Source organism: Scyliorhinus torazame, chromosome 19 (assembly GCF_047496885.1).
Source record: "Scyliorhinus torazame isolate Kashiwa2021f chromosome 19, sScyTor2.1, whole genome shotgun sequence".
Taxonomy (NCBI): domain Eukaryota; kingdom Metazoa; phylum Chordata; class Chondrichthyes; order Carcharhiniformes; family Scyliorhinidae; genus Scyliorhinus; species Scyliorhinus torazame.
The window spans coordinates 94,244,043-94,269,060 of NC_092725.1; the positions used below are offsets into that span (position 1 = coordinate 94,244,043).

General features: G+C 65.8%; 1 protein-coding gene across 1 annotated transcript in view; it reads left to right on the top strand.

Moving 5' to 3' along the window:
- Window positions 1–363: 363 nt before the first annotated feature.
- arl1 (ADP-ribosylation factor-like 1) overlaps window positions 364–25,018 on the top strand; it is a 51,640-nt gene continuing 26,985 nt past the window's right edge. The window contains exons 1-2 of the mRNA XM_072484806.1: window positions 364–475; window positions 4,486–4,623. Of these exons, the coding sequence (XP_072340907.1) occupies window positions 472–475; window positions 4,486–4,623 (142 nt within the window). The 5' untranslated portion in view covers window positions 364–471. The remainder of the gene's footprint in view (window positions 476–4,485; window positions 4,624–25,018) is intronic.

Consider the following 25,018-nt stretch of genomic DNA (forward strand, 5'->3'; position numbering starts at 1 on the left):
CAAGATTTAGAACATGAAAACTCAACTCTGCAAATAGCAATGATGCTGCCAGATCTGATTTCCCGTTTTTTATTGGTGAAAACAAATGGTGCAGATTGAATAACTTCTTCCCGCTCTTGCTCTAAACGAACCCGACAGCCGCTCTGCACAGCAGCAACGCCGCGGGCGGTCCGCCAACGAGGGCGATGAGGATCAAACAGTCAAACTGGATCACCTGACACTAGGCGCTGACGAATCGGCTGATGGTTGACTTTAAATTAAACATGTTCAGTAACTTAGCTGCAGTGAATATGGGTACATAGAAAAAGCCGGGCATTTAAAAAATGGAGTTTAAAGAGTCACAGAGTCTTAATTTCCGGCCATGCCGAGGCGCGAATCTGCTGCCCGGGGTCACGGGTCGGTTTATCAGGAGGTGCGCGCGCAGTCTGCAGTCCACGGCCACGTCGGAGCGGCATCAGGGCCGGGATCGGGATGGGTGAGTGTGGGGAAAGGGGGGGAGGCCTAAGGCGAGTGGAGACTGCGGGTCGGTTGTCCTAAAGGGTGAAACCGTTCGCGGGGGGGGGAAGGAGGGTAGCTGACGGTAGCTGACGGTTGCCCTGAGGGGGAAAGGGGAGGAAGGAGTCCGTTGGTCAACCCGGGGGGAGGCGGAGAGATTGGTGGTTGCCTGGGTGAGGAGGGGTGGGACTGGGGGGGGTGAGGAGGGGTGGGACTGGGGGGGGGTGAGGAGGGGTGGGACTGGGGGGGGGTGAGGAGGGGTGGGACTGGGGGGGGGTGAGGAGGGGTGGGACTGGGGGGGGGTGAGGAGGGGTGGGACTGGGGGGGGGTGAGGAGGGGTGGGACTGGGGGGGGGTGAGGAGGGGTGGGACTGGGGGGGGTGAGGAGGGGTGGGACTGGGGGGGGGTGAGGAGGGGTGGGACTGGGGGGGGGTGAGGAGGGGTGGGACTGGGGGGGGGTGAGGAGGGGTGGGACTGGGGGGGTGAGGAGGGGTGGGACAGGGGGGGCGGGACTGGAGGGGCGGGACAGGGGGGGCGGGACTGGAGGGGCGGGACTGGGGGGGCGGGACTGGAGGGGCGGGATGGGGGGGGCGAGGAGGGGCGGGGCGGGGGGGGCGAGGAGGGGCGGGGTGGGGGGGGCGAGGAGGGGCGGGGCGGGGGGGGCGAGGAGGGGCGGGGTGGGGGGGCGAGGAGGGGCGGGGCGGGGGGGCGAGGAGGGGCGGGGTGGGGGGGGCGAGGAGGGGCGGGGTGGGGGGGGTGAGGAGGGGCGGGGCGGGGGGGGCGAGGAGGGGCGGGGCGGGGGGCGAGGAGGGGCGGGGCGGGGGGGGCGAGGGGGGTGAGGGGGGGCGAGGAGGAGGGGGGTGAGGGGGGGGCGAGGAGGAGGGGGGTGAGGGGAGGGGGGTGAGGGGGGGGCGGGGAGGGGGGTGAGGGGGGGCGGGCGGGGGGGCGAGGATGAGGGGGGGCGGGCGGGGGGGCGAGGATGAGGGGGGGCGGGCGGGGGGGGTGAGGAGGAGGGGGGCGAGGGGGGGCGGGGAGGGGGGTGAGGGGGGCGGGCGGGGGGGCGAGGATGAGGGGGGGCGGGCGGGGGGGCGGGCGGGGGGGTGAGGGGGGGCGGGGAGGGGGGCGGGTGGGGCAGGGGGGCGGGGCAGGGGGCGAGGAGGGGTGGGGCAGGGGGCGAGGAGGGGGGCAGGGGTTGGGGGGGCAGGGGGGTGGGGCGGGGCTGGTGGGGGGTGGGATGTGGGGATGGGTGGGGCTGGGGTTGGGGTGGGTGGGGCTGGAGGCCGGGGGCAGGACTGGGTCTTGCCATGGTAGGGTGGGGGAATAGAAATTGGGGGTCACCAAGGTGGGGTGGAAGGTGGTAAGGAGTGGGCAGAGATTAAGGGTCACCCTAAGGAGGGGAGGGGGACACAAAGACACTGAGGGTTGTACCAAGCAGGAGGAAGAGAGGTGGGGCGTCGCCCTAAGGGTTTGGGTTTGGGGGGTGGTACAAAGAATTGGTGGTTGACTGAAGGTGAGGTGGCAGGGTGGGGGGGTGGTGGTAGGAAGAATTGGGGGTTGCCCTAAGGTGGGGGAGAATGGAGGTTGTTTGCCCTAAGGTGGGGGAGAACTGGGGCTTGTTTGCCCTAACGTGGGGGAGAACTGGGGGTTGTTTGCCCTAAGGGGGGAGGGGAAACTGGGGGTTCTTTGCCCTAAGGGGAGGGGGACTGGGGGTTGTTTGCCCTAAGGTGGGGGAGAACTGGGGGTTGTTTGCCCTGGGGGGGGGGACTGGGGGTTGTTTACCCTAAGGGGTGGGGGACTGGGGGTTGTTTGCCAAAGAGTGGGGGACTGGGGGTTATTTGCCCGAAGGGGGGGGGGGTGCGCGCTGGGGGTTGTTTGCCCTAGGGGGGGGGGGGGGGGGAGAGACTGGCAGTTGTTTGCCCTAAGGGGGTTGTTTGCCCCAAGGGGGAGGGGGGGACTGGGGTTATTTGCCCTGGTTGGGGGGGGGGGACTGGGGTGGTTTGCCCTAAGGGGGGGGGGGGGGGGAGACTGGGACTGTTTGTCCTAAGGGGGGGGACTGGGGGTTGTTTGCCCTAAGGGGGGGGGGGGAAATGGGGGTTGTTTGCCCTAAGGGGGGGAAGAACCGGGAGTTGTTTGCCCTAAGGGGTGGGCACTGGGGGTTGTTTGCTGTTAGGGGGGGGGGGGGAGAGGACTGGGGGTTGTTTGCCCTAAGGGGGGGGGGGGGGAGAGAAACTGGGGGTTGTTTGCCCTGGGGGTGGGGGGGGGGGGAAGCTGGGGGTTGTTTGCCCAAAGGGGGGGGGAGAAGCTGGGGGTTGTTTGCCCAAAGGGGGGGGGGAGAACCGTGGGTTGTTTGCCCTAAGGGGTGGGCACTGGGGGTTGTTTGCTGTAAGGGGGGGGGGCAGTCTGGGGGCTGTTTGCCCTAGTGGGAGGGGAATGGAATTGAGGGTTGTTTGCCCGAAGTCGGGCTGGGAACTATGTGTCGGTCACCCTAAGGGGGTGAGAGAGACTCGTGGGGGTAGGCCTGACGTGGGTGAAGGGGAAAGAGACTCTGGGTAGTCCTGAGGGGGGTGGGGGTACGTAGAGAGCCTACCCCCAATCCATCCTACCCCCAGTCGCCCTCAAGTGGGGGAAGCAAGCCTGGGGGTAGCCCTATGTCGTGAGGGGGTGGGGGAGGAGAGACTCAGGGTAACCATAGGGCGGGGGGGGGGGAAGAGAAACTGGCGGTAGCCATAAGTGGGGTGGGGGTGAAATCCAACTGTAGCCTTAATTGGGGCAGGGTAAGGCTGGGGTAGCCTTACAGGGCTTTGGGGGGGGGGGGAAGAAACGGGTGGTAGCCATAAGTGGGGTGGGGGTGAAATCTAACACTAGCCTTAATTGGGGCAGGGTAAGGCTGGGGTAGCCTTACAGGGCTTGGGGCGGGGGGGAGGCTTGGGTAGCCTTACATTGCTTCGGGGGGGGGGGTGAGGGATTGCTGGGGATAGCCTTAAAGGGGGGGTAGCCTTAATTGGGGGAGTGGAGATGGGGGGGGTAGCCTTTTAATTGCGCGGTGGCTGAGAGCTGGTGGCTAGGCCGTTGGAGGGGCAAGAGAGACTGATGGAAGTCTCAGTGGGGGAGGGTGGGACTGAGATGGGGGGGGTGGGGAGGGGGAGGAAGGGCGAGAGTAGACGAGGGTTAGGCCTGGGGAGGGGCTGCAGCTCTTGGTAGGCCTTGGATTGGGGGGGGGGGAAAGAAGGAGGCGGATGTCGCCCGAAGGAAGCGAGGGCAGGGGTGGAGACTGGGGAGGGGTTGGGGGTAGTAGAAGAGATGGAGAGTCATCCTCCCGTGGAGTGGGGTGAGAGACTGGCGGTAAGCTTTTGGGGGGCGGGTGCAGATGAGATACTGGGGGTAGGCCTGCCTGGATAGGTGGGGTCGTCTTCAGGGTGAGTCGTGGGGTGGAGGGAGAGAGGTGGGAGGGGCAAGAAAAGGCCAAAAAAAGGGTTGATCTGTGATGGGGTGGAGGTGCAGGAATGATTAAGTGACAAAAGGGTTGAAAGTTAAAAGGAAATATCAGTGGGATAGGTAAAGGAATAAAAGATGTATCTAGAGCAATTACAGTAATCCTTATTAGTGTCACAAGTAGGCTTACATTAACAATGCAATGAAGTTACTGTGAAAAGCCTCTACACTGAGGGAGAATTCAGAATGTCCAATTCACCTAACAAGTACGTCTTTTGCGACTTGTGGGAGGAAACTGGAGCACCCGGAGGAAACCCACGCAGACACTGGGAGAACGTGCAGACTCTGCGCAGTGACCCAAGCGGGAATCTAACCTGGGACCCTGGAGCTGTGAAGCAACAGTGCTAACCACTGTGCTACCAACCACTGTAAATGGGAGCTGTGGCAATAATCTGTTAAACTCAAAAAAGTTAATTTTTCATTGAAATTTGTTCATATTCTCCTGCTGCAAATATCAAGCGTGCCACCTCATGTTGATGCCACCCCTTGATTACTACAGGTAACTGGTTGTCCAGTTTGGTTTCCGGCTTGTTCGGGACACGGGAAATGAGAATATTGATCCTGGGTCTGGATGGAGCAGGCAAGACCACAATACTCTACAAACTACAAGTGGGTGAAGTTGTCACCACAATACCCAGTGAGTATAATTATGTCCTGAGGCACACTGTGATGTAGCTATTGATTGCAGCAAATATACATTTTCTTTAAGTTAATATATTTCTTTTCTTAAAAAAAATATATTTATTAAAGTTTTTTAACACATTTCAAGGCTGCTGCTGCTGACCGACCTTCCTCTAACGCTCCGCGAGATAGTCTAGGAACGGTTGCCAACGCCTGTAGAACCCCTGCACAGACCCTCTCGAGGCGAACTTAATCCTCTCCAACTTTATGAACCCAGCCATATCATTTATCCAGGCCTCCAGGCTGGGGGGGCTTCGCCTCCTTCCACATTAGCAAGATCCTTCGCCGGGCTACTAGGGAAGCAAAGGCCAGAATGCCAGCCTCTTTCGCCTCCTGCACTCCCGGTTCGTCCACTACTCCAAATATTGCTAGCCCCCAGCTTGGCTTGACCCGGACTTTCACCACCTGAGATATTGCTCCCGCCACTCCTCTCCAGAACCCCTCCAGTGCCGAGCATGACCAAAACATATGGACATGGTTCGCCGGGCTCCCCGAGCACCTTCCACATCTGTCCTCTACCCCAAAGAACCTACTCAACCTCGCCCCCGTCAAGTGCGCTCTGTGGACCACCTTAAATTGTATCAGGCTTAGCCTGGCACACGAGGAGGAGGAATTAACCCTACCTAGGGCATCAGCCCACAGACCTTCCTCGATCTCCTCCCCCAGCTCCTCCTCCCATTTACCCTTCAACTCTTCTACCAGTGCTTCCCTGTCTTCTTTCAACTCCTGGTGTATTTCCGACACCTTGCCCTCCCCGACCCATACACCCGAGATCACCCTATCTTGAACTTCTTGTGCCGGAAGCAACGGGAATTCCCTCACCTGTCGCCTCACAAAAGCCCTCACCTGCATATATCTAAAGGCATTTCCCGGGGGTAACTCAAACTTCTCCTCCAGTGCCCCTAGGCTCGCAAACGTCCTGTCGATGAACAGGTCCCCCATTCTTCTAATCCCCGCCCGATGCCAGCTCTGGAACCCTCCCGTCCATCTTCCCCGGGACAAACCGGTGGTTACCCCTGATCGGGAACCACACCGATGCTCCCATTGCACCCCGGTGCCGTCTCCACTGGCCCCAGATCCTTATCGTTGCCGCCACCACTGGGCTCGTGGTATACTTTGTCGGCGAGAGCGGCAGCGGTGCCGTCACCAACGCCCCCAGGCTTGTTCCTTTACAGGACGCCATCTCCATCCTCTTCCATGCCGCCCCCTCTCCCTCCATAACCCACTTGCGGATCATCGCCACATTTGCTGCCCAGTAGTAGCTCCCCAGGTTTGGCAGCGCCAACCCTCCTCTGTCCCTACTGCGTTCCAGGAACCCTCTCCTTACTCTCGGGGTCTTATTCGCTCACACAAACCCCATAATACTCCTGCCTACTCTCTTAAAAGAGGCCTTAGTGATCACGATGGGAAGACACTGAAACACAAACAGAAACCTCGGAAGGACCACCATTTTGACCGACTGCACTCTACCCGCCAGCGAGAGCGGTAACATGTCCCATCTTTTGAAATCCTCCTCCATTTGCTCCACCAACCTCGTCAGATTCAGTTTATGTAGTGTCCCCCAACTCCTGGCTATCTGGATCCCCAGATACCGAAAGCTCCCCTCCGCCCTCCTCAGCGGTAGGTCCCCTATCCCTCTTTCTTGGTCCCCCGCCTGTAATACAAAGAGCTCACTCTTCCCTACATTGAGCTTGTAGCCCGAAAACTCCCCAAACTCCCTAAGAGTCTGCATGACCTCCACCATCCCCTCCATTGGATCCGCCACGTACAGCAACAGGTCATCCGCATATAGCGGCACCCGATGCTCTTCTCCCCCTCGGACCACCCCCCTCCATTTATTAGACTCCCTCAATGACATGGCCAATGGTTCGATCGCCAATGCGAACAACAGGGGCGACAGGGGCACCCCTGCCTCGTCCCTCGGTACAGTCGAAAGTACTCCGACCTCCGCCGGTTCGTCACTACACACGTCATCGGGGCTCTGTAAAGGAGTTTAACCCAGTTGATAAACCCTACCCCGAACCCAAACCTACGCAGCACAACCCAGAGGTACTCTCACTCTACTCGGTCAAAGGCCTTCTCCACGTCCATAGCTGCCACTATCTCCGCCTCTCCCTCCTCCGATGGCATCATTATCACGTTTAAGAGCTGCTGCACATTGGTGTTTAGTTGCCTGCCCTTTACAAATCCCGTCTGGTCCTCGTGGATAACCCCCGAGACACCGTCCTCGATCCTCGTGGCCAGCACTTTTGCCAGCAACTTTGCATCCACATTGAGGAGCGAGATCAGTCTGTACGATCCCACATTGCAGTGGGTCCTTGTCCTGCTTTAGGATCAAAGAAATTGTCGCTTCCGACATTGTCGGGGGCAGGGGTCCCCTCCCTCTCTTGCCTCATTAAAGGTCCTCACCAGTAGTGGGGCCAACAGGTCTGCGTACTTCCTGTAGAAATCCCACCGGGGAATCTGTCCGGTCCCGGGGCCTTCCCCGCCTGCATGCTCCCCAAACCCTTGCTCAGCTCCTCCAACCCAATTGGTGCCCCCAAACCAGCCTCCTCCACCTTCGGGAATCTCAGCTGATCTAGGAAACGTCTCATCCCCTCTTCCCCCGCTGGGGGCTGGGATCTGTACAGCTCCTCATAAAAGGCCTTGAATACCTCGTTTATTTTTGTCGCACTCCGAACCGTGGCTCCCCTTCCCATCTTTGACTCCCCCTATTTCCCTCGCTGCCATCCTCTTACGGAGCTGGTGTGACAGCATCCGACTAGCCTTTTTCCCCATACTCGTAGGTCGATCCCCTGTGCTTTCCTCCACTGTGCCTCTGCCTTCCCTGTGGTTAACAGGTCAAACTCCGTCTGAAGCCGTCGTCTTTCCCCAAGTAATCTTTCCCCCGGGGCCTCTGCGTATCTCCTGTCCTCTCCTCCAAAATCTCCCCCACTAACCTCTCCCTTTCCATACCCTTTGTCTTCTCCCTATGAGCCCTAATGGAAATTAGCTCTCCCCCTGATCACTGCCTTCAACCGCCTCCCATACCACCCCCACCTGCACCTCCCCCGTTGTCGTTGGCCTCCAAGTACCTTTCGATACACCCCCTTCACCTTCCCACACACCACCTCGTCCGCCAGCAGTCCCACATCCAGCCGCCACAATGGGCGTTGGTTCCTCTCCTCTCCCAGCTCCAGTTCCACACAGTGCGGGGCATGGTCCGAAACGGCTATAGCCGAATACTCCGTCCCCTCCACCCTCGGGATGAGCGCCCTACCCAGAACAAAGAAATCTATCCGGGAGTAGGCTTTGTGTACATGGGAGAAGAAAGAAAATTCCCTGGCCTGCAGCCTTGCAAACCGCCATGGGTCCACTCCCCCCATCTGATCCATAAACCCCCTAAGTATCTTGGCCGCCGCCGGCCTCTTTCCAGTCCTTGATTTGGAGCGGTCCAGTGCTGGATCCAACACTGTATTGAAGTCCCCTCCCATTATCAGGCCTCCTATCTCCAGGTCCGGAATGCGCCCCCAACATGCGCTTCATGAATCCTGCATCATCCCAGTTTGGGGCGTATACGTTTACCAACACCACCCACGCCCCTTGCAGCCTACCGCTCACCATTACATATCGCCCTCCATTGTCCGCTACAATAGTCTTGGCCTCAAATGACACCCGCTTTCCCACCAATATTGCCACCCCTCTATTCTTTGCGTCCAGTCCCGAGTGGAATACCTGTCCTACCCATCCCTTTCTTAGCCTGACCTGGTCCACCACCTTCAGGTGTGTCTCTTGGAGCATGGCCACGTCCGCCTTCAGTCCCTTTAAGTGCGCGAACACTCGAGCCCTCTTCACCGGCCCATTCAGGCCCCTCACATTCCACGTTAACAGCCGGATTGGAGGGGCTCTCACCCCCCCCCCCCCCCCCCCCACCCCCCAAACGCCCCGCTGACTAGCCATCTCCTTTCCTGGGCCAGTCCCGTGACAACGCCTCCCTCACCCTCCAGTCCCCCAGAGGGGGGACCCCCGTCCCGACCACCTCTTCTGTGTCCCATTCCCTTTCGGCCAGTGCAGCAGCAACCCCCCCCCCCCCCCCGCTAGACCCCTGTCTAGCTTTTTTGCTCCCCCCATGTCACTTCCGTAAGTCAGCTGACGCCTGCTGACCCCCGGCTTCCACCGCCGTCCCATTGACCTCCCCGTGTGGGAGTCTCCCAATCCATATGCATTCCTTCGTTCCCCTTCCCGCCTTTCCACAGCCCGCTCCGCCCCCTCTGGCGCAGCTCCTGTCGCGGCCTTGTCTCTCTTTCCCCTAGCCCATGGTAACATTTCCTGCGCGTGATTGACCCCTATATACAATTTATCTGCCATTAAGTCAGCAATGCTTAAAATGATCTTTTTCGACCTGGGAGGCCAAAAAACATGAACAAGCCCAACCTGGCGATAGGGCCAAATTGCCTCGTGTTTGAGTGCTCGATTCACACCGCCTCAACCTGCAGTTTGAATGCCCCTGCTCTAAGATGCTTGATGCTCTATGTTGTTAAAATATGATTGCCTGATGTGACATATAGGGTAACAAGAACTGCTGCTGACAATTAACATCTGGGATGTACATTGATTCATTGGTGAATGATGTTGAAAAAGATTGTCTTACTCCTAAATCCATTGTGCAATAATGGATCCAATTTATCCCCTCAATCTTTCATTTACTGCCCGGCCGAACACTTCTGAAAATAAATCCAACACCTAAATGTTTGTTCTGTCATGGCTGGTAGGGGATTGCACATTTCCTTTCCCTTCCAAAGCACTATATTAACTAACTGGTTTTCAATGTTTAACTCACTCGTCACCTAATGGATTCTACAACGGGAATCCTTTGGCTTGGTCTCTTATTTTTGTCTTGATTACACTTTTGTGAACCTTGGGAGTGTTTTACTATTGTAAAGTATAACGAAAGCAAGTTGCTGTTGTAAATATCATTTTTCCTTTTCACTACTTAAAAGGGTTGAGTTCTTGTGGACAAGGGAGTACTTTTTCCACTTTTGATTATTGTAAACTTAATCAGGCTGTTGATAACCCTTTCAAAAAGAAAGCAGTTGTTGACATCAAACTGCTTAGTTTTTTGGGATTGCTTCCCACATAACTTGGGAGCAGAAAGAGGCCATTCAACTGAGTGTGTGCCTCAAATTCAAAGCATGAAAAACAATACAACACAGGCCCTTCGGCCCTCCGAACCTGCACCGGTCATGATGTTAACCTTTGCCAAAATCCTGAGCACTTCCTTGTGCCGTATCCCTCTGTACCCATCCTATCATGTTTCTGTCAAGATGCCTTTTGAACGCCGTTAATGTATCTGCTTCCGCAACCTCCCTGGCAACAAGTTCCAGGCACTCGCCACCCTCTGCGTAAGAAAACCTGCCTCGCACATCTCAAAATTTTGCCCCATGGACCTTAAACCTATGCCCCCTGAGTTTTGCTCCTTTGTTACCTAATAAAAAAACTGTCAGTCTCAGTCTTGAAAATGTTAGTTAGTCCCCAACATCCACAGCCTTTTGATAGAGTGAATCTCGCATCGTCCTTCTAGGCACAGAAACATTACATTAAACACACTTAAAACTATACCTTATTTCTAATATTTGCCAATAGAAATATAAACCCCTTAAAACTACCTTTTTTGCTAACGGCTAAAGCACACTGGTCACTTGTTGAGCAGGCTCGAGGGGCCAAGTGACCTGCTCCTAATGCGTATGTCTGTCCTAATATCCCCATGTGGCTTGGTATTGTACTTGGTTTGATGATTGTTCCTATGGAGTGACCGGAGACACTTTACTATGATGAAGGTGTTATATAACTATAAGTTTTTGATTGCTAAATATTAATGCTAAAAATGTAAGCGTGGCAATTTGACAAGTCACAAACCATCACGTGAAAATGCTGGAGATGCACATCAGATTTGGCAACATCTATGGACAGAGAAACAGTTAACATTTCCAGCTCAAAGGAACTGAGAGGGTTCATGGGGCAAATGGGGGGAGCAGATCCGTGGAGATTTGGCCGGCCGATGGCGAGGGAGTTCTCGTACTACTCCCATGTCCACATTCGGAACCACTCGGGGGACCGAGGGGGATGAGGCGATTCCTGGACGGACTGACCTTCCCAAGAGTGGGGTGGGGTTTGGTGGACGGACTGGGGGCCCTGGTCAGGATCAAAGAGGTATTGGGGGACCTGAAGGTCATGCAGTCAGGTAAAGCCCCAGGTCCGTACGGGTACCCGGTGGAGTTTAACAAAAATTTACGGGGCTAGTGGGGCCGGTGCTGGTCAGGGTCTTGAACGAGGCAAGAGACAGAGGGAGTTTACCCCCGACGATATCGCAGGCCACCATCTCGCTCATTCTGAAACGGGATAAGGACCCGGAGGCCTGTGGGTCATACAGGCCGATCTCTTTGATCAACGTAGATGCCAAGTTACTGGCCAAGATTTTGGCTACCAGAATTGAGGACTGAGTACCGGATGTAATTGTGGAGGACCAAACCGGGTTTGTAAAGGGGAGGCTGCTGGTGGCCAACCTAAGGCAGCTGCTCAATGGGATTATGATGCCCCCGGAGAGTAGGGAAGTAGAGATAGTGGTAGCCATGGATGCTGAAAAGGCTTTTGACCGGGTCGAGTGGGATTATCTGTGTGAGGTACTAGGACGGTTCGGGTTCGGGGCAGGGTTCATCGACTGGGTTAGGCTAGGGCAAGTGTAAGGACGAACAGGATGACATCGGACTACTTAGATTGCACCGTGGGACAAGACAGGGCTGCCCTCTCTCCCCACTGCTGTTTGCGCTGGCCATAGAGCCGCTGGCAATTGCACTGAGAGCTTCTAGGGGCTGGAAAGGGCTGATCCGGGGGGGGGGGGGGAGTGGAACATAGTCTCGCTATACGCAGATGATTTGCTGTTATACGTATCGGACCCAATGGTGGGGATAGACAGTATTATGGCAACTCTGCGGGAATTTGGCCGGGTTCTCCAGATACAAACTGAACATGGCTGAGAGCGAGTTGTTTATAATTCAGGCGAGGGGCAGGAGAGTAGGCTGAAGGGGTTGCCTTCAGGCTAGTGGGGAGAGTTTCCGATATTTGGGGATTCAGGTGGCACGGGACTGGGGCAAGCTGCATATGTTCAACCTGTCCCGACTGGTGGAATGAGGGAGGAGGTCCGGAGGTGGGATGCGCTCCCGCTGTCATTGGCGGGGAGGGTGCAGACTTAAGATGATGATTCTCCCGTGGTTCTTGTTTGTTTTTCAGTATCTCCCCATCTTTATCCGCGGTCCTTCTTAAGAGGCTGAATAAAATTATTCTGGGATTTGTATGGGCAAGGAAGTCTCCGTGGGTGAAGAGGGTGATGCTTGAAAGGAACAGAGGAGAAGGGGGGCTGGCGTTGCCAAATTTGAGCAACTATTGCTGGGCGGCCAACAGAGCGATGATAAGGAAATGGATGGTGGGTGCGGGGTAGGTTTGGGAGCGGATGGAGGCTGCTTTGTGCAGGGGCACTAGCTTCGCAGCCCTGGTTACGGCGCCTCTGCCGCTTTCGCCGGCACGGTACTCCACCAGCCCGATGGTGGTGGCGGCTCTTCGGCTTTGGACCAATGGAGGAGGCATGCAGGGGAGGTAAGAACATCGGTGTGGCCCCAATCTGCGGCAACCACCGATTTGCCCCAGGGAACATGGACGGGGGGTATCGACTGTGGAGGAGGGCGGGGATTGTGAGGATGGGGGATCTGTTCCTGGGAAGGAGTTTTCCGAGCATGAGGGCGCTGGAGGAGAGGTTTGGGCTGGCGAGAGGGAACGACTTTAGATACTTACAGGTGTGGGATTTTGTACGCCGACTGGTGCCGTCCTTCCCAAGTCTCCTGCCAAAGGGGAGGCAGGACAGGGTAGTTTCTGTGGGAGAGGTTAGAGTTTCAGACGTCTACAAGGAACTAATGGGAGCTGAGGATACGCAGACCGAGGACCTGAAGCTTAAGTGGGAGGAGGAGCTCGGGGGAGAGATGGAGGACGGTATCTGAGCAGAGTAAATACGACCGCAACATGCGCAGGCTCAGCCTGATCCAGTTTAAGTTCGTGCACCGGGCCCACATGACGGTAGCCCGGATGAGCACATTCTTCGGGCTGGCGGACAAGTATGCTAGATGCGCCGGAGGGTCGGCTGACCATGTACACATGTTCTGAGGTGGCAATCTTTGGGGTTTCGGCGGACCCGGGAGTCCAGGAAGAGAGGGAGGCTGACGTTCTGGCCTTTGCTTCCCTGGTAGCCCGGCGACGAATACTGTTAGCATGGAGGGACTCAAAGCCATACCTCAGCCCTCAGGGGCTATCGGACATGGCGAGCTTTCTTGGCCAAGAGAGAGTCGAGTTCGCCTTGAGAGGTTCGCTAATAGGGTTCGCCCGAAGGTGGCAGCCATTCATTGACTTCTTTGCAGAGGAGTAAGCATCAGCAGGGAGAGGGGTGGGGGGGGGGGAAAGAGAGGGGTGGGGGGGGGGAAAGAGAGGGGGTGGGGGGGGGAAAGAGAGGGGGTGGGGGGGGAAAGAGAGGGGGTGGGGTGGGGGGGAAGAGAGGGGGGGGGTGGGGGGAAGAGAGGGGTGGGGGTGGGGGGGAAGAGAGGGGTGGGGTGGGGGGGGAAGAGAGGGGAGGGGGGGGAAGAGGGGAGGGGGAGGGGTGGGGGGGGAAGAGAGGGGAGGGGTGGGGGGAAGAGAGGGGAGGGGTGGGGGGAAGAGAGGGGAGGGGTGGGGGGGGGAGAGAGGGGAGGGGTGGGGGGGGGAGAGGGGAGGGGTGGGGGGGAAGAGAGGGGAGGGGTGGGGGGGGGCGAGGGGAGGGGTGGGGGGGGGCGAGGGGAGGGGTGGGGGGGGAAGAGAGGGGAGGGGTGGGGGGGGAAGAGAGGGGAGGGGTGGGGGGGGAAGAGAGGGGAGGGGTGGGGGGGGAAGAGAGGGGAGGGGTGGGGGGGAGGGGAGGGGTGGGGGGGAGGGGAGGGGTGGGTGGGGGGGAGGGGAGGGGTGGGGGGGGGAAGAGAGGGGAGGGGTGGGGGGGGGAAGAGAGGGGAGGGGTGGGGGGGGAAGAGAGGGGTGGGGTGGGGGGGAAGAGAGGGGAGGGGTGGGGGGGAAGAGAGGGGAGGGGTGGGGGGGGAGGAGAGGGGAGGGGTGGGGGGGGAAGAGAGGGGAGGGGTGGGGGGGGAAGAGAGGGGAGGGGGGGAGGGGAGTGGTGGGGGGGGGAAGAGAGGGGAGGGGTGGGGGGGGGAAGAGAGGGGAGGGGTGGGGGGGAAGAGAGGGGAGGGGTGGGGGGGGGAAGAGAGGGGAGGGGTGGGGGGGGAAGAGAGGGGAGGGGTGGGGGGGGGAAGAGAGGGGAGGGGTGGGGGGGGGAAGAGAGGGGAGGGGTGGGGGGGGAAGAGAGGGAGGGGTGGGGGGGGGAAGAGAGGGGAGGGATGGGGGGGGGAAGAGAGGGGAGGGGTGGGGGGGGGAAGAGAGGGGAGGGGTGGGGGGGGAAGAGAGGGGAGGGGTGGGGGGGGAAGAGAGGGGAGGGGTGGGGGGGGAAGAGAGGGGAGGGGTGGGGGGGGAAGAGAGGGGTGGGGGGGGAGGGGTGGGGGGGGGAAGAGAGGGGAGGGGTGGGGGGGGGGAAGAGAGGGGAGGGGTGGGGGGGGGAAGAGAGGGGAGGGGTGGGGGGGGGGAAGAGAGGGGAGGGGTGGGGGGGGAAGAGAGGGGAGGGGTGGGGGGGAAGAGAGGGGAGGGGTGGGGGGGGAAGGGAGGGGTGGGGGGGCAAGAGAGGGGAGGGGTGGGGGGAAGAGAGGGGAGGGGTGGGGGGAGGGGAGGGGGGGTGGGGGGGAAGAGAGGGGAGGGGGGTTGGGGGGGAGGGGAGGGGTGGGGGGGGAAGAGAGGGGAGGGGGGGTGGGGGGAAGAGAGGGGGGTTGGGGGGGGAAGAGAGGGGAGGTGTGGGGGGGGAAGAGAGGGGAGGGGTGGGGGGGAAGAGAGGGGAGGGGTGGGGGGGGGAAGAGAGGGGTGGGGGGGGGAAAAGAGGAGGGGTGGGGGGAAAGAGGAGGGGTGGGGGGAAAGAGGAGGGGTGGGGGGAAAGAGGAGGGGTGAGGGGGAAGAGGGGCGGGGTGGGGGGGAAGATGGGTGGGGGGGAAGAGAGTGGGGGGGAAGAGAGTGGGGGGGAAGAGAGTGGGGGGGAAGAGAGTGGGAAGAGAGGGGAGGGGTGGGGGTGGAAGAGAGTGGGAAGAGAGGGGAGGGGTGGGGGGGGAAGAGAGTGGAGGGGTGGGGGGGGAAGAGAGGGGAGGGGTGGGGGGGGGGGGAAGAGAGGGGAGGGGTGGGGGGGGAAGAGAGGGGAGGGGTGGGGGGGGGGAAGAGAGGGGAGGGGTGGGGGGGGGAAGAGAGGGGAGGGGTGGGGGGGGGAAGAGGGGAGGGGTGGGGGGGGGGAAGAGAGGGGAGGGGTGGGGGGGGAAGAGAGGGGAGGGGTGGGGGGGGAGAGAGGGGAGGGGTGGGGGGGGAAGAGAGGGGAGGGGTGGGGGGGAAGAGAGGGGAGGGGTGGGGGGGAAGAGAGGGGAGGGGTGGGGGGGAGGGGAGGGGTGGGGGGGGGAAGAGAGGGGAGGGGTGGGGGGGGGAAGAGAGGGGAGGGGTGGGGGGGGAAGAGAGGGGAGGGGTGGGGGGGGAAGAGAGGGGAGGGGTGGGGGGGAAGGGAGGGGTGGGGGGGGAAGGGAGGGGAGGAGTGGGGGGGGGAAGAGAGGGGAGGGGTGGGGGGGGAAGAGAGGGGAGGGGTGGGGGGGGGAAGAGAGGGGAGGGGTGGGGGGGAAGAGAGGGGAGGGGTGGGGGGGAAGAGAGGGGATGGGTGGGGGGGGAAGAGAGGGGAGGGGTGGGGGGGGAAGAGAAGGGAGGGGTGGGGGGGAAGAGGGGCGGGGTGGGGGGGAAGATGGGTGGGGGGAAGATGGGTGGGGGGGAAGATGGGTGGGGGGGAAGAGAGTGGGGGGAGGGGAGTGGGGGGAGGGGAGGGGTGGGGTGAGGGGTGAGGGGTGAGGGGAGGGGTGAGGGGAGGGGTGGGGGGAGGGGTGAGGGGAGGGGGGAGGGGAGTGGTGGGGGGAGGGGAGTGGTGGGGGGAGGGGAGTGGTGGGGGGAGGGGAGTGGTGGGGGGAGGGGAGTGGGGGGGGAGGGGAGTGGGGGGGGGAGGGGAGTGGGGGGGGGGGAAGGGGAGTGGGGGGGGAGGGGAGTGGGGGGGGGAGGGGAGTGGGGGGGGGAGAGGGGAGGGGTGGGGGGGAGAGGGGAGGGGTGGGGGGGAGGGGAAGGGAGGAGTGTGGGGGGAAGGGAGGGGTGGGGGAGGGGTGGGGGGAAGGGAAGGGAGGGGAGGGGTGGGGGGAAGGGAGGGGAGGGGTGCTGGGAGGGGAGGGTTGCGGGGGGAAGGGAGGGGTGGGGGGAAGGGAGGGGAGGGGTGCTGGGAAGGGAGGGGAGTGGTGGGGGGGAAGGGAGGGGGAGGGGAGGGGTGGGGGGGAAGGGAGCCTGGAGGGGAGGGGTGGGGGGGAGGGGTGGAGGGGAGGGGTGGGGGGGGGAGGGGAGGGGGGGGGGAGGGGAGGGGTGGAGGGGAGGGGTGGGGGGGGGAGGGGAGGGGAGGGTGGGGGGAAGGGAGGGTGGGGGGAGGGGGTGGGGTGGGGGGGAAGAGAGGGGAGGGGTGGGGGGGGAAGAGAGGGGAGGGGAGGGGTGGGGGGGGAAGAGAGGGGAGGGGAGGGGTGGGGGGAAGAGAGGGGAGGGGAGGGGTGGGGGGGAAGAGAGGGGAGGGGTGGGTGGGGAAGAGGGGAGGGGTGGGGGGAGGGGAGTGGTGGGGGGGGGGAGGGGAGTGGTGGGGGGAGGGGAGTGGTGGGGGGAGGGGAGTGGTGGGGGGAGGGGAGGGGAGTGGTGGGGGGAGGGGAGGGGAGTGGTGGGGGGAGGGGAGGGGAGTGGTGGGGGGAGGGGAGGGGAGTGGTGGGGGGAGGGGAGTGGTGGGGGGAGGGGAGTGGTGGGGGGAGGGGAGGGTGGGGGGAGGGGAGGGTGGGGGGAGGGGAGGGTGGGGGGAGGGGAGGGTGGGGGGAGGGGAGGGTGGGGGGAAGGGAGGGTGGGGGGAAGGGAGGGTGGGGGGAAGAGAGGGGAGGGGAGGGGTGGGGGGGGGAAGAGAGGGGAGGGGAGGGGTGGGGGGGAAGAGAGGGGAGGGGAGGGGTGGGGGGGAAGAGAGGGGAGGGGTGGGTGGGGAAGAGGGGAGGGGTGGGGGGAGGGGAGGGGAGTGGTGGGGGAGGGGAGTGGTGGGGGGAGGGGGAGGGGAGTGGTGGGGGAGGGGAGTGGTGGGGGGAGGGGGAGGGGAGTGGTGGGGGGGAGGGGAGGGGAGTGGTGGGGGGAGGGGAGGGGAGTGGTGGGGGGAGGGGAGTGGTGGGTGGAGGGGAGGGGAGTGGTGGGTGGAGGGGAGGGGAGTGGTGGGGGGAGGGGAGGGGAGTGGTGGGGGGAGGGGAGGGGAGTGGTGGGGGGAGGGGAGGGGAGTGGTGGGGGAGGGGAGGGGAGTGGTGGGGGGAGGGGAGGGGAGTGGTGGGGGGAGGGGAGGGGAGTGGTGGGGGGAGGGGAGGGGAGTGGTGGGGGGAGGGGAGTGGTGGGGGAGGGGAGGGGAGTGGTGGGGGAGGGGAGGGGAGTGGTGGGGGAGGGGAGGGGAGTGGTGGGGGGAGGGGAGGGGGGTGGTGGGGGGAGGGGAGGGGAGTGGTGGGGGGAGGGGAGGGGAGTGGTGGGGGGAGGGGAGGGGAGTGGTGGGGGGAGGGGAGGGGAGTGGTGGGGGGAGGGGAGGGGAGTGGTGGGGGGAGGGGAGGGGAGTGGTGGGGGGAGGGGAGGGGAGTGGTGGGGGGAGGGGAGGGGAGTGGTGGGGGAGGGGAGGGGAGTGGTGGGGGGAGGGGAGGGGAGTGGTGGGGGAGGGGAGGGGAGTGGTGGGGGAGGGGAGGGGAGTGGTGGGGGGAGGGGAGGGGAGTGGTGGGGGAGGGGAGGGGAGTGGTGGGGGGAGGGGAGGGGAGTGGTGGGGGGAGGGGAGGGGAGTGGTGGGGGGGAGGGGAGGGGAGTGGTGGGGGGAGGGGAGGGGAGTGGTGGGGGGAGGGGAGGGGAGGGGAGTGGTGGGGGGAGGGGAGGGGAGGGGAGTGGTGGGGGGAGGGGAGGGGAGGGGAGTGGTGGGGGGAGGGGAGGGGAGGGGAGTGGTGGGGGGAGGGGAGGGGAGGGGAGTGGTGGGGGGAGGGGAGGGGAGTGGTGGGGGGAGGGGAGGGGAGGGGAGTGGTGGGGGGAGGGGAGGGGAGGGGAGGGGAGTGGTGGGGGGAGGGGAGGGGAGGGGAGTGGTGGGGGGAGGGGAGGGGAGGGGAGTGGTGGGGGGAGGGGAGGGGAGGGGAGGGGAGTGGTGGGGGGAGGGGAGGGGAGGGGAGTGGTGGGGGGAGGGGAGGGGAGTGGTGGGGGGAGGGGAGGGGAGTGGTGGGGGGAGGGGAGGGGAGTGGTGGGGGGAGGGGAGGGGAGTGGTGGGGGGAGGGGAGGGGTGAGGGGAAGGGAGGGGTGGGGGGAGGGGTGGGGGGAAGGGAGGGGGGAGGGGAGGGGTGGGGGGAGGGGAGGGGAGGGGGGAGGGGAGGTGTGGGGGGTGGGGAGGGGAGGGGTGGGGCGGAAGGGAGGGGTGGGGGGAGGGGAGGGGAGGGGTGCTGGGAAGGGAGGGGAGGGGTGGGGGGGAAGGGAGGGGGAGGGGTGGGGGGGAAGGGAGGTGGAGTGGAGGGCTGGGAGGGGAGGGGAGGGGAGGGAGGGGAGGGTGGGGGGGAAAGGGAGGGGGTGGGGGGGAGGGAGGGGTGGGGTGGAGGGAGGGGTGGGGGGGGAGGGAGGGGTGGGGGGGGAGGGGTGGGGGGGGAGGGAGGGTGGGGGGGGGAGGGAGGGGTGGGGGGGGAGGGTGGGGGGGGGGAGGGAGGGTGGGGGGGGGAGGGAGGGGAGGGGTGGGGGGGCGGGGAGGGGAGGGGTGGGGGGGAGGGGTGGGGGGAGGGAGGGGAGGGTGGGGGGAAGGGAGGGTGGGGGGGAAAGAGAAGTGAGGGGGTGGGGAGGGAGGGGAGGGGTGGGGGGGGAGGGAGGGGAGGGGTGGGGGGGGAGGGAGGGGAGGGGTGGGGGGAGGGAGGGGAGGGGTGGGGGGAGGGAGGGTGGGGGGGAAAGAGAAGTGAGGGGGTGGGGTGGGGGGGAAGGGAGGGGTGGGGGGAAGGGAAGGGAGGGGTGGGGGGAAGGGAAGGGAGGGGTGGGGGGAAGGGAAGGGAGGGGTGGGGGGAAGGGAAGGGAGGGGTGGGGGGAAGGGAGGGGAGGGGTGGGGGGAAGGGAGGGGTGGGGGGAAGGGAGGGGAGGGGTCGGGGGGAAGGGAGGGTTGGGGGGGGTGGGGGGGGAGGGGTGGGGTGGGGTGGGGGGGGAGAGAGTGGAGGGGTGGGGGGGGACGAGAGGGGAGGGGTCGGGGGGGACGAGAGGGGAGGGGTGGGGGGGACGAAGAGGGGAGGGGTGGGGGGGAAGAGAGGGGAAGGGTGGGGGTGGAAGGGAGGGGAAGGGGGGGGAGGGAGGAGAGGGGGGGAGGGGAGGAGTGGGGGGGGAGGGGTGGGGGGTGGAAGAGAGGAGTGGGGGGGAGGGGTGGGGGGTGGAAGAGAGGGGTGGGGGGGAGAGAGGGGTGGGGGGGGAGAGAGGGGAGGGGTGGGGGGTGGAGAGAGGGGAGGGGTGGGGGGGGAGAGAGGGGTGGGGGGGAGAGAGGGGAGGGGTGGGGGGGAAGAGGGGTGTGGGGTGGAAGAGAGGGGAGGGGTGGGGGGGAAGGGAGGGGAGGGGGAGGGGAGGGGTAGGGGGAAGGGAGGGGTGGGGGGGAAGAGAGGGGAGGGGTGGGGGGGAAGAGAGGGGAGGGGTGGGGGGGAAGAGAGGGGAGGGGTGGGGGGGGGAAGAGAGGGGAGGGGTGGGGGGGGAAGAGAGGGGAGGGGTGGGGGGGAAGAGAGGGGAGGGGTGGGGGGGAAGAGAGGGGAGGGGTGGGGGGGAGGGGAGGGTTGGGGGGGAAGAGAGGGGAGGGTTGGGGGGGAAGAGAGGGGAGGGTTGGGGGGGAAGAGAGGGGAGGGTTGGGGGGGAAGAGAGGGGAGGGGTGGGGGGAAGAGAGGGGAGGGGTGGGGGGGAAGAGAGGGGAGGGGTGGGGGGGAAGAGAGGGGAGGGGTGGGGGGGAAGAGAGGGGAGGGGTGGGGGGGAAGAGAGGGGAGGGGTGGGGGGAAGAGAGGGGAGGGGTGGGGGGGAAGAGAGGGGAGGGGTGGGGGGGAAGAGAGGGGAGGGGTGGGGGGGAAGAGAGGGGAGGGGTGGGGGGGAAGAGAGGGGAGGGGTGGGGGGGAAGAGAGGGGAGGGGTGGGGGGGAAGAGAGGGGAGGGGTGGGGGGGAAGAGAGGGGAGGGGTGGGGGGGAAGAGAGGGGAGGGGTGGGGGGTAAGAGAGGGGAGGGGTGGGGGGGAAGAGAGGGGAGGGGTGGGGGGGAAGAGAGGGGAGGGGTGGGGGGGAAGAGAGGGGAGGGGTGGGGGGGAAGAGAGGGGAGGGGTGGGGGGAAGAGAGGGGAGGGGTGGGGGGGAAGAGAGGGGAGGGGTGGGGGGAAGAGAGGGGAGGGGTGGGGGGGAAGAGAGGGGAGGGGTGGGGGGGAAGGGAGGGGTGGGGGGAGGGGAAGGGAGGGGTGGGGGGAAGGGAGGGGAGGGGTGGGGGGTAAGGGAGGGTGTGGGGGGGAAGAGAGGGGAGGGGTGTGGGGGGGAAGAGAGGGGAGGGGTGGGGGAGAGGGGAGGGGTGGGGAGAGGGGAGGGGTGGGGGGAAGAGAGGGGAGGGGTGGGGGGAGAGGGGAGGGGTGGGGGAGAGGGGAGGGGTGGGGGGAAGAGAGGGGAGGGGTGTGGGGGGGAAGAGAGGGGTGGGGGGGAAGGGAGGGGTGGGGTGGGGGGAAGGGAGGGGTGGGGGGAAGGGAGGGGAGGGGTGGGGGGAAGGGAGGGGAGGGGTGGGGGGGAAGAGAGGGGAGGGGTGGGGGGGAAGAGAGGGGAGGGGTGGGGGGGAATAGAGGGGAGGGGTGGGGGGGAATAGAGGGGAGGGGTGGGGGGAATGGAGGGGAGGGGTGGGGGTGAATAGAGGGGAGGGGTGGGGGGGAATAGAGGGGAGGGGGGGGAAGAGAGAGTGGAGGGGTGGGGGGGGAAGGGAGGGGTGGGGGGGGAAGGGAGGGGTGGGGGGGGAAGGGAGGGGTGGGGGTGAAGGGAGGGGTGGGGGGGGAAGAGAGGGGAGGGGTGGGGGGGGAAGAGAGGGAGGGGTGGGGGGGAAGAGAGGGGAGGGGTGGGGGGGAAAGAGAGGGGAGGGGTGGGGAAGAGGGGAGGGGTGGGGAAGAGAGGGGAGGGGTGGGGGGGAAGGGAAGGGAGGGGGAAAGGGTGGGGGGGGAGGGGAGGGGTGGGGGGAAGGGAGGGGAGGGGTGGGGGAAGGAGGGGAGGGGTGGGGGAAGGGAGGGGAGGGGTGGGGGGGAAGAGAGGGGAGGGGTGGGGGGGAAGAGAGGGGAGGGGTGGGGGGAAGAGAGGGGAGGGGTGGGGGGAAGAGAGGGGAGGGGTGGGGGGAAGAGAGGGGAGGGGTGGGGGGAAGAGAGGGGAGGGGTGGGGGGAAGAGAGGGGAGGGGTGGGGGGGAAGAGAGGGGAGGGGTGGGGGGAAGAGAGGGAGGGGTGGGGGGGAAGAGAGGGGAGGGGTGGGGGGAAGAGAGGGGAGGGGTGGGGGGAAGAGAGGGGAGGGGTGGGGGGAAGAGAGGGAGGGGTGGGGGGGAAGAGAGGGGAGGGGTGGGAAGAGAGGGGAGGGGTGGGGGGGAAGAGGGAGGGGAGGGGGTGGGGGGGGGAAGAGAGGGGAGGGGTGGGGGGGGGAAGAGAGGGGAGGGGTGGGGGGGGGGAAGAGAGGGGAGGGGTGGGGGGGAAGAGTGGGGAGGGGTGGGGGGAAGAGTGGGAGGGGTGGGGGAAGAGGGCAGGGGTGGGGGGAAGAGAGGGGAGGGGTGGGGGGGAAGAGAGGGGAGGGGTGGGGGGGAAGAGAGGGGAGGGGTGGGGGGGAAGAGAGGGGAGGGTGGGGGGGAAGAGAGGGGAGGGGTGGGGGGGAAGAGAGGGGAGGGGTGGGGGGAAGAGAGGGGAGGGGTGGGGGGGAAGAGAGGGGAGGGGTGGGGGGGAAGAGAGGGGAGGGTGGGGGGAAGAGAGGGGAGGGGTGGGGGGGAAGAGAGGGGAGGGGTGGGGGGAAGAGAGGGAAGGGGTGGGGGGAAGAGAGGGGAGGGGTGGGGGGGAAGAGAGGGAAGGGGTGGGGGGGAAGAGAGGGAGGGGTGGGGGGAAGAGAGGGGAGGGGTGGGGGGGAAGAGAGGGGAGGGGTGGGGGGGAAGAGAGGGGAGGGGTGGGGGGGAAGAGAGGGGAGGGGTGGGGGGAAGAGAGGGGTGGGGGGAAGGGAGGGGTGGGGGGAGGGGAGGGAGGGGTGGGGGAGGGGAGGGGTGGGGGGAAGGGAGGGGAGGGTGGGGGGTAAGGGAGGGGTGTGGGGGGGAAGAGAGGGGAGGGGTGTGGGGGGGAAGAGAGGAGAGGGGTGGGGGAGAGGGGAAGGGTGGGGGGAAGAGAGGGGAGGGGTGTGGGGGGGAAGAGGGGTGGGGGGGAAGGGAGGGGTGGGGTGGGGGGGAAGGGAGGGGTGGGGTGGGGGGAAGGGAGGGGTGGGGGGAAGGGAGGGGAGGGGTGGGGGGAAGGGAGGGGAGGGGTGGGGGGGAATAGAGGGGAGGGGTGGGGGGAATAGAGGGGAGGGGTGGGGGGAATAGAGGGGAGGGGTGGGGGGGAATGGAGGGGAGGGGTGGGGGGGAATAGAGGGGAGGGGGGGATAGAGGGGAGGGGTGGAGGGGGGATAGAGGGGAGGGGTGGGGGGGAATAGAGGGGAGGAGTGGGGGGGAATAGAGGGGAGGGGTGGGGGGAAGAGAGAGGGGAGGGGTGGGGGGGGGAAGAGAGGGGAGGGGGGAAGAGAGAGGGGAGGGGTGGGGGGGGAAGAGAGAGGGGAGGGGTGGGGGGGGAAGGGAGGGGTGGGGGGGGAAGAGAGGGGAGGGGTGGGGGGGGGAAGAGAGGGGAGGGGTGGGGGGGAAGAGAGGGGAGGGGTGGGGAAGAGAGGGGAGGGGTGGGGGGAAGGGAAGGGAGGGGGAAAGGGTGGGGGGGGGAGGGGAGGGGTGGGGGGAAGGGAGGGAAGGGGTGGGGGGAGGGGAGGGGTGGGGGGGAAGGGAGGGGAGGGGTGGGGGAAGGGAGGGGAGGGGTGGGGGGGAAGAGAGGGGAGGGGTGGGGGGGAAGAGAGGGGAGGGGTGGGGGGAAGAGAGGGGAGGGGTGGGGGGGAAGAGAGGGGAGGGGTGGGGGGGAAGAGAGGGGAGGGGTGGGGGGAAGAGAGGGAGGGGTGGGGGGAAGAGAGGGGAGGGGTGGGGGGGAAGAGAGGGGAGGGGTGGGGGGGAAGAGAGGGAGGGAGGGGTGGGGGGGGGAAGAGAGGGGAGGGGTGGGGGGGGAAGAGAGGGGAGGGGTGGGGGGGAAGAGTGGGGAGGGGTGGGGGAGAGGGGAAGGGTGGGGGGAAGAGAGGGGAGGGGTGTGGGGGGGAAGAGGGGTGGGGGGAAGGGAGGGGTGGGGTGGGGGGGAAGGGAGGGGTGGGGTGGGGGGAAGGGAGGGGTGGGGGGAAGGGAGGGGAGGGGTGGGGGGAAGGGAGGGGAGGGGTGGGGGGAATAGAGGGGAGGGGTGGGGGGAATAGAGGGGAGGGGTGGGGGGGAATAGAGGGGAGGGGTGGGGGGGAATGGAGGGGAGGGGTGGGGGGGAATAGAGGGGAGGGGTGGAGGGGGGATAGAGGGGAGGGGTGGAGGGGGGGATAGAGGGGAGGGGTGGGGGGAATAGAGGGGAGGAGTGGGGGGGAATAGAGGGGAGGGGTGGGGGGGAAGAGAGAGGGAGGGGTGGGGGGGGGAAGAGAGGGGAGGGGGGGAAGAGAGAGGGGAGGGGTGGGGGGGGAAGAGAGAGGGGAGGGGTGGGGGGGGAAGGGAGGGGTGGGGGGGAAGAGAGGGGAGGGGTGGGGGGGGAAGGAGGGGAGGGGTGGGGGGGAAGAGAGGGGAGGGGTGGGGAAGAGAGGGGAGGGGGGGGGGAAGGAAGGGAGGGCGGAAAGGGTGGGGGGGGGAGGGGAGGGGTGGGGGGAAGGAGGGAAGGGGTGGGGGAGGGGAGGGGTGGGGGGGAGGGAGGGGAGGGGTGGGGGAAGGGAGGGGAGGGGTGGGGGGGAAGAGAGGGGAGGGGTGGGGGGGAGAGAGGGGAGGGGTGGGGGGAAGAGAGGGGAGGGGTGGGGGGGAAGAGAGGGAGGGGTGGGGGGAAGAGAGGGGAGGGGTGGGGGGGAGAGAGGGGAGTGGTGGGGGGGAGGGGAGGGGAGTGGTGGGGGGAGGGAGGGGAGTGGTGGGGGGAGGGGAGGGGAGTGGTGGGGGGAGGGGAGGGAGTGGTGGGGGGAGGGGAGGGGAGTGGTGGGGGAGGGGAGGGAGTGGTGGGGGGGAGGGGAGGGGAGTGGTGGGGGGAGGGGAGGGGAGTGGTGGGGGGAGGGGAGGGGAGTGGGGGGGGAGGGGAGGGGAGTGGTGGGGGGAGGGGAGGGGAGTGGTGGGGGGAGGGGAGGGGAGTGGTGGGGGGAGGGGAGGGGGTGGGGGGGGGGAGGGTGGGGAGGGGAGGGGAGTGGTGGGGGAGGGAGGGGAGTGGTGGGGGGAGGGGAGGGGAGGTGGGGGAGGGGAGGGAGTGGTGGGGGGAGGGAGGGAGTGGTGGGGGAGGGGAGGGAGTGGTGGGGGGAGGGAGGGGAGGGGTGGGGGGAGGGGAGGGAGTGGTGGGGGAGGGGAGGGAGTGGTGGGGGGAGGGGGGGAGTGGGGGGGGGAGGGGAGGGGAGGGGTGGGGGGTGGGGAGGGAGTGGGGGGGGAGGGGTGGGGAGGGTGGGGGTGGGGGGGGTGGTGGGGAGGGGGGGGGGTGGGGTGGGGGAGGGGAGGGTGGGGGAGGGGAGGGGTGGGGGGGGGGGAGGGGTGGTGGGGGGGGTGGGGTGGGGTGGGGGAGGGGGGGGAGGGGTGGGGAGGGAGGGGGGTGGGGGGGGGAGGGGTGGGGGAGGGGGGGTGGGGGGGGTGGGGAGGGGTGGGAGGGTGGGGGGGGGGAGGGGAGGGTGGGTGGGGGGGGGGGAGGGGTGGGGTGGGGGGGGGGGGGGTGGGTGTGGGGGAGGGGTGGGGTGGGGTGGGTGGGGGGGGGTGGGGGGGGTGGGTGGGGTGGGGTGGGGGGGGGGTGGGGTGGGGTGGGGAGGGGGGGGGGTGGGGAGGGGTGGGGGGGGGGGAGGGGTGGGGTGGGGGGGG